The sequence below is a fragment of the Meriones unguiculatus genome, chromosome 1 (assembly GCF_030254825.1).
Source record: "Meriones unguiculatus strain TT.TT164.6M chromosome 1, Bangor_MerUng_6.1, whole genome shotgun sequence".
NCBI lineage: Eukaryota > Metazoa > Chordata > Mammalia > Rodentia > Muridae > Meriones > Meriones unguiculatus.
The window spans coordinates 83,604,013-83,612,109 of record NC_083349.1 but is presented as its reverse complement, the minus strand read 5'-3'; the positions used below and the strand labels follow the sequence as shown (position 1 = coordinate 83,612,109).

Sequence of the window (8,097 nt, the reverse complement as noted above, 5' to 3'; positions counted from 1 at the left end):
CCCAAGTTCTTTGCTCTAGCCACCTCCTATTTCTTTGGTATTATCAGAAAACAAGATTCAGTTCCTTTGGTGGGGAAGAGGGAGAATAGGTCATGGGCTTCCTCTAAGTACTGAGTGAACAATTTAAATTTTTCCCTTTTTAAAGTATTTAAAAATAAACAAGTCAAATTCCATCCTGTGCTATACACAGCCCTTTTGACTCCCTGACATTGATTTAAGGAAGGAAAAGAAGGATGTCATCGTTGGAAGGGCTGCCTCACTTTCTTCCGCCGTTTAGGTTTGGCTTTTCCCTTGGGTACTGAATTGTTGGGCCTGGAGGTCGAAGTGGTCCCAGAGCCAGGGTGAGGTGCTGCAAAAAAGTTCCCATTGGACATCGGCCCTGGGGGTACTTGAAAGATCCGGCTCAAGAAATCCTGCAGGTCAGCAGGAGGGGCCTCTGGAGCAGCCCTCTGCAGACCACTGGTGCCGGGAACCCGAGAACCAAATGAAATGTGGTAAGGAACTCAGTGGGTATCTGGGGAGATTCCCACACGCTGACATCCAGCCCACTCTGTGATATCGTAGACCTTTCCATCCATCAGTGCAAAGTAGGTGATCTTGAGGCCCAACATGCTTGACTCTGCCCAAAAGGCTCCTTCCTCAGCAGGATGCAACCTATTGCACTCAGCACAGTATCTGGCACTCTTAGGTTCCCAATCCATTTCAAACCTCCTGTGCTTTCCCTGGCATCGGCTACACATCATAGCGTTCATTGCCTCCTTGAGGTCTTCTTGTAGCTTTGACAGAAACTCGTTCACTGACCGGCTCAACTCATTCTCTACCATTCGTTTCATCTCATACTCCTTCCGCCTCTCTGGGTTGCTGACAATATCCCAAGCTGCTTCCAAAACTTTGAAGGCCTCCTCAGCCCGGGGATGATGGTTTTTATCAGGATGAACCATCACTGCAAGCTGCCTATAGGCCTTCTTTAGTTCAGTATCTGATGCTGTAGCTTCAACTCCCAGCACATGAAAAGGGTTTAGTTCATCCTCAGGAACCCCAGTCATAGTCAAAAGTCGGGCCACTTCCTCTTCTGGCTGGCAGTAGCTTCCACTAGGTACAGGTGCATTACCCTGTTTATTAGTCCTCTGCTTGACCCAAGGCAACTCCAGCCAGGCCCACCGAACTAATCTTATCAGCTGCTGCCATGGCCTGCTATCTATCAGCAAAGCCAAGCAACGATGCAAGGCTGGAGCATCCAGCCAAGAAAACAGCCATGTGGTCTTATCCCTCCAGCCTAACTGGTCACCCAGTCCCACCAAAAACCTCCAGCCCAACTGCAGACAACCCAAAAAGAGGGCTAGAGCCAGGAGTAGGAAAGCACCCACTAGCCTGAGAACACGGGTGAACAGCCCTGTCACAGCCCTGCCACATAGTAAAAGCTCTGACTTAGAAATTGGAACACCACATGGGCCCAGCCCCCCAATCTCCCTGCCCAGACTCCCACCCAAACTCAAAAAAGGTCCAGATCACTGACTCTCAGCTGCCTGCATGCATAAATGAGATGGCCACAAGTTTCCACATATTCTCCCACCAGTACCAGAAGTTCAATCAGCCACCAGAAGCCTGCCTGTCCAAGCTGACACAGTTCCTCCACTGCCCACAGTCCCAGGCCTCTGCGCCTATCTGTCTGACTTCGTTTTCGGACCAGCCGATGACGGCCAGGGGACCTGGGATCTCTGTGTCCACTATCCCGAGTATCCTCCTTGGTGAGAAAACGGTGCCTCCGGGATGGAGGTTTCTTTCCATTGGACACACGTGAAAAATCACTGGGATATTTAAGAGGTTCCGCATCATCATATTCTTCTTCTAACTCTTCATCTGCTCCCAACACTGGAGAGGTGCAATGGTGGCAAACATTGCTGGAGGAGCCATCTCCTTTCTCAGGGTAAGTCCCTTCAGGGACTCCAGGACTTCCCTGGCAGTTACAAGCAGACGGAATGGAAAGAAAAAATGGGCTCACATCCTCCTGTACCCAGTCTCATTCTCTCTCGAGAGTTCCTGGTCCACTCCTGACTCTTCTGAAGATGCCTCACTCTCATCAGGGTAGCCTCCTTCTCTAGGTGGTCCTGGACCCCTTGGAGGTCCATGGCTTGGATCCGACCAGTGGGCTGGGTTTGGGGGCTGTGTGTACTTAGGGTCAGGGTGCTCTTTGAGGCAGCGTGTACCATTAGGAGCAGTCTCCGTCGAGTCCCTGAGTCCTGAGAATGAAAGTATTTCAGGGTCCACAGAGGGTCCTGATGTCCTGAGGGAGGCACCACCACCGTGGTGGGCTCCACACAACCCTCTTTCTCCGGGGTGCTTCTGGGCCATGACCCCGGGGCTTCCTGAGAATTTTAGGTCACAACCATCATTGCCGAACAGCGGCGGTAACTCCTCAAGATCCTTATCTTAAGCACGTTTTGTCATATAAAATAATATTCATGGGTCCTATGAATCAGCACACAGACATGGTTTGGGGTAGTGTGAGGGTTGGGTATCCACCATTCAGCCTACTACAATGTGGTCACAGAATACAAAGAACAGCCTTTTCAGGATTTTAGGGCCTTTGAGGTTTCAGGGAGTAAATATTGTTTGCATGCTAAAGAGTGTTGTAAGAGGCATGTGGTAGCAGGAACACAAATTAAGGCTTTGGGTATAGGCCAAGTCTATCATTCTCACAAGAAAATATTTCTTCATCAAAGCCTATAGTTAAATACTGAGGTAAGACAAAGCAAACTTTCCTTCTATGTAGTGTAATGGGCTGTCCTGGCTCCACTTTATTTCACCTCTAACTCAGGAGACCGACTTCTGTTCTCTCTGCCACATTATTTGGGGATTTTATTATTATTATTATTATTATTATTATTATTATTATTTTACTAGTGACATGGCTTAAGGGCTAGGAACTCAGAACATCCTAGCGAAACTGAAACATTGGGTTAATGACAGTCAGAAAAGAAATCACAACTCGGCTATATATAAGTGAGGGTGTCTGTAATGAGGAGCGAGCAGCAGACCATAGTCTGAATACTTTCTGGCTTAGCTTCAGTTACCATAGCAAAGTGTTATAGGCTAGGTTGGCTTATCAACAATGGAAACTTAGCTTTCATCATTTTGGAGGGTGGGAATATACGGTCAGATTGCCCACAGTGTTAGGCACCTTCTTCAAATCTTGGATTTTCCTTATAAGAGCACCAACCCCACAAACTGGGGCTGTACCTCATGACCTAGTCACCCCTCTAAAGGTCCATTTCCAAATATCATCCAAATATCATCACATTGTGATTTGAATTGGGAAGGGACACGAGTAGGAGCTTCTTCTCCCTCCACCATAACCCCCCACACACACACATGCATTTTTCCTACCATGAAAATTTCCTTTCATCCAGCTCAGTTTCTGAGTCTGATAAGCTCAGAATGGGCTTTCTGCCCTGTCTCCGGGCAGCCCTGAGACAGGACTATGTGACTGAAAAGAGCAGAGTTCTTATTAAATTTCAGGCCAAATCTGTCTTTTTCATACATAAGATATCCTCTAATCTCTGATGTCTTAACCAAGCATTTGTACACCCATGAGCTTAAATTAACCCACTAAGTTTTCCTTCTTAAGCAAATATGGGCTCTGCCAGCAATTAGCCTGCAATTACCATATGGGGTAGGGAGAGAAGGCTAACATCTCCTGAATGCCTGCTTTGCACCATACACTATCTACATATCTGTGTGACAGAGATGGTTATCTGTCTCCAGTATTCCTTTTTCCTTCATCTTCTTCCCCGTCAGTGACAGGACCCTTGGCTTCTTGACTGGACCACATAAAATACAGGACACTCATTTAAGTTTGTGTTCCAGATGAATAATGACAAATATTTTAGTTATTTCTCAGATATACTTAATGCTAACATTCTGGTTTAAAGTGTGCTGTATTTGTCCTTTCTATTGCCTGACCTCGGATTGCCTTGAGGTCTCTTTTGAAGGTATCTTGTGATGACATTCTGGCCAAAGTGATGTAAACAACAGTGTTCTTTAAAGGCAGGTCCTGACCTGTTAAAATGGAAAGCCAATTTTGGGAGAAGCCATGTGGGACTGTGGGACAGCTGCAGGAATAGGAAACAATAATGATAGAAAACAAAACTACATGGATCTTCATCACTGGTCTAGAGCATCAAGGAAAAGAAAATTTGTACTTCCACCACTGCCACTGGGTTTTCCGCCACTTGATGGTGAATTAACAGTAACTAGTCACTGTGGCATCTAACTCTGACTGGAGCTCAAAGGTAAGTTATGGTATCCACATTTTGGCAAATAAAACCCTAAGGTTTGGAGATTTTAAGTAGTTTATATAGTCAGTATTAAATACAGTTTTAAAACCAGTCCTCCTCAACAGTAACTTGGAATACTATTTTAAAGACACTGATTCCATGGGTAAGAATTCTTATCAAGTTCCTACATTTTATAATATAATATTAAAACTGCTCCTGCATGTCTGAGATCTGAAGCTTTTAGCCTTTAGCTTTCTCATTCATCAAAAATAGAGAATTTGGACATAGCTGTCATCTCTCAGTGTCATGTTTTCTATTACTCTGTCTCCATACCCGGATATTTGAGAAAGCTGTGCCAACAGATCCCATATTTACTTGTTTCCTTTTGGGTCTCTAAATAAATTTATCTGCTCCGTCTTATAATGGTTCCCTCCAAAAATGTTTTACCTGAGTGATGATTTAATACAAATTGTTCTGCTTTCATAGAGAATCGGTATCCAAAGCCCTACCTGTATCTATTGAAACACAGTTTGTTGTTTGACACACCTTGTAAATTACAATTTTCATGCAGTAAATTTCAGAAAGAATTTAGAAGTAGGAAAATTTTGAAACATTGATTCATACAGTTCTATCCTCTCCCTCCCTTTTTCTCTGTCTCTGTCTCTCTCTTTCTATTTGTTTTGGACAAATGTTGAGAAAATAGGAGAACCTGACAATTACTCTTTTATTTTGGTTTCCAAAAGTCATATAACTGAACTGTGTGTTTATTTGTTTATTCAATCACCTCAGAAACTAAAACATTTACTTTCCCCCAGGATTGTTTTCATTCCTTGCTCTGATTCTTCCATTTGAGAATACATTTGTGTTATTGCTGTCCACTTTCAATCTACCTTGGCTTATTTAACAAATTATTTTAGTCACTGCTTCCCTTATATACAATATTAGCAGGAAGGAAGGTGACTCACAAGCTATGTATTTCTGACTCCTTAGTTTTTTGGGTTTGTTGTTTTGTTTTGTTTTGTTTTGTTTTTAAACAGGGTCTTCTAGCCCTGGCTAACCCAGAACCTCATTATGTAGACCAGACTGGTCTTGAACTCACAGAGACACACCTGCCTCTACTTCCCGAGTACTGGAGTTAAAGTCATGAACCACCACACCAAGATGCCTTAGCTTTTTTTCAAAAGGAACTCATAGTTGTCTACTGAATAGCTTATTCCATAATTTAGATGAGGATAAGCAGTAAATTCAATATTTATCAAAACTTACATTTCTTTTTCCTGCTTAGAGGATCAAAATATCAATCCCATCCTTGCAGTCTCCCAATGGGAGACATACATCAGCCTGAGATTTCCTACACCACTGACAGACCAAAATGGAGACCAGCATAAAGGGAGCAGGATTTTTGCCAGACACTTTTCAGTGATTTCTTCTTTTGACATAGGACCTTCTAGTTTGCAAACACTGAGTAATTTTTGGCAGTCTTCTCACCAGCAACCTGTGGCTACCAACACCCTTCTTCCTTCAAGAACGTCACAGGTGTTCATGACACGTTGGTGTGAACATCAGTGTCTTCTCCCGCGGAGCAGCAGCATCTTGGTCCCTGTAGGAAATGTGCGAATGAAAGGCTTTCTTGTTATTAAAGGACATTCACTGCAGAGTAGGTGAAAAAGCGAGAGTAGAGAGCAGTCAGGAAAGGAAGAATCCATGTCCTTCCTGAGGTCTGAAATGGATGTTTGCATCAGTAGTCTGTCTGATTTCTGGTGTCCTGCCTAGCAAAGTGACTGGCAGGTCCATATCACCATGGATACACATCCCAGCTTGTCAAACATTACTGAGCTTTCAGAGAGTATAAAAACAGCAAGCAAATTGAATCTTTTTGCTTGACCAGGGAGGCAATATTGGGATTTTGACTTTTCTTACTCCAGCTCCCTGTTGGCACCATGGCCTAGCTTTTTTCTCTTCTACACTGAAAGGAAAGACCAGTGATGACCTGTGCTCCTGATAACTGATATTCACCAACAGACATCATAAGACACTAAGTGGCTTTTTCTTTTTTTTTTTTCTTTTTTTTTTTCTTTTATTTTTTTTATCAGTTACATTTTATTAACTCTGTATCCCAGCCGTGTCCCGATCCCTCATTCCCTCCCAGTCCCTCCCTCCCTCCCTCCCTCATCGCCACCGTGCCCCTTTCCAAGTCCACTGATGGGGGGGACCTCCTCCCCATTCATCTGATCCTGTTTTATCAGGTATCTTCAGGACTGGCTGCAAAGCCCTCCTCCGTGGCCTAACAGGACTGCTCCTCCCTTCGGGGGTGGGGAGACCAAAGAGCCAGTCATCGAGTTCCTGTTAGAAATAGTCCCTGTTCCCCTCACTTTGGGAAACCAATTGGTTACTGAGCTACCACAGGCTACATCTGAGTGGAGGTTCTAGGTTATATCCATACATGGTCCTTGGTTGAATGTCAGTCTCAGAAAAGACCCTGTGCCCAGATATATTTGGTCCTTGTGGAGCTCCTATCCTTTCCCCATCAGACTAACTCCCCTTCTTTCTTATGATTCCCTGTACTCTGCCAAAGGTTTGGTCATGAGTCTTTGCTTTGAAAACACTGCTAGTTAGAGTCTTTCAGATGCGCTCAGTAGACTCCTGTCATACGTTCAATGCACATCCCGTCTGTCTTTCTAAATGAAGATTGATCATCTTACCCCATGTCCGCTCAATTGATTATCTTTTTTAGGTGTATAGATTTCATTATGTTTATCATATCTTATAGGTCTATATAAGTGAGTATATCCCATGTTTGTCTTTCTCCTTCTGGGATATTTCACTCAGAATGATCTTTTCTAGATCCCACCATTTGCCTGCAAATTTCATGATTTCCTCCTTTTTGATTGCTGAGTAGTATTCCATTGTATAAAAATACCACAATTACTAAGTGGCTTTTTCATGAAGTCATTATCATGCATGCAAACTTCTGCAAGACACATGTTACTCCATAGAAGATGGCTTCTGATTGGTTCCCTGCCCAGCCACGCAGGAGCTATGGTTTGCAAATCACTTGCATTGACTGACTGCTCAGTAGATTCTAAGTGCTGCACAACTGCTTGAGAAAACAGGGAGAAGAAAATTTATCAACTTGCAGAGTTGGAACCGAACGGCCATAGTATGACCTTGAGTTTTCTTCTGCTGCTGGAGCTGGATCACTCCAGGGCCACAGCTGCAGCTACTCTGTGTCTCCCACTCTGACCAGCCTTTGATTCTCATGAGACCTTATTAGAAGGCTGTGAGCATGTCAAGGTCTTATTCAACCCTGACCAGCCTACACTTAGCATAATAAAGACAGAATGAAGAAATTTGTGCTGTGACTCAGACTGCTGCCACACTTACAGCACAATAGCACTCTCTTCGCTCTCTCTTTCTCTCTCCTCTTTGTGTGCATACATAAACATAGTATATAAAAAATATTTTTCTTGGCAAAGTCAACCCCACTGGTAGTCCTTGTATAGATGAGCAGCTTCACATGCTGTTGGAAATTCCAGGAGTAAGACTAAAGACCCTGGAATAACATCTGCTTCACCAAGTCCACATCAGAAAAATCAAACAAACCAGAAGATGATCATTTTTCTGCTTTTGTCTGAAGAGTTTGGAATTGTGGTTGATGGAAATGACACAGTTTGAAATAAAAATACCCAGGCCTGGCCTAGTGACACATCTGGTGAAGGACGAAGGAGAAAACTGGCCCTTTCATTGCCGTGGCACAGGCATCTGGGCGTGTCAGCCTTGGGAATGTTTGGGAAGCACCATTCCAATAACTCTATGAAAG

At 43.9% G+C, this 8,097-nt stretch overlaps 1 protein-coding gene across 1 annotated transcript; it reads right to left on the bottom strand.

Annotated features, from left to right (window-relative positions):
• Window positions 1-236: 236 nt before the first annotated feature.
• On the bottom strand, window positions 237-2,352 carry LOC110565981 (dnaJ homolog subfamily C member 14-like). The gene is given in 3 exon segments (XM_060370148.1): window positions 237-1,412; window positions 1,415-2,010; window positions 2,013-2,352. Coding segments are annotated over 3 exon segments (2,112 nt in total).
• Between the last annotated feature and the right edge of the window lie 5,745 nt (window positions 2,353-8,097).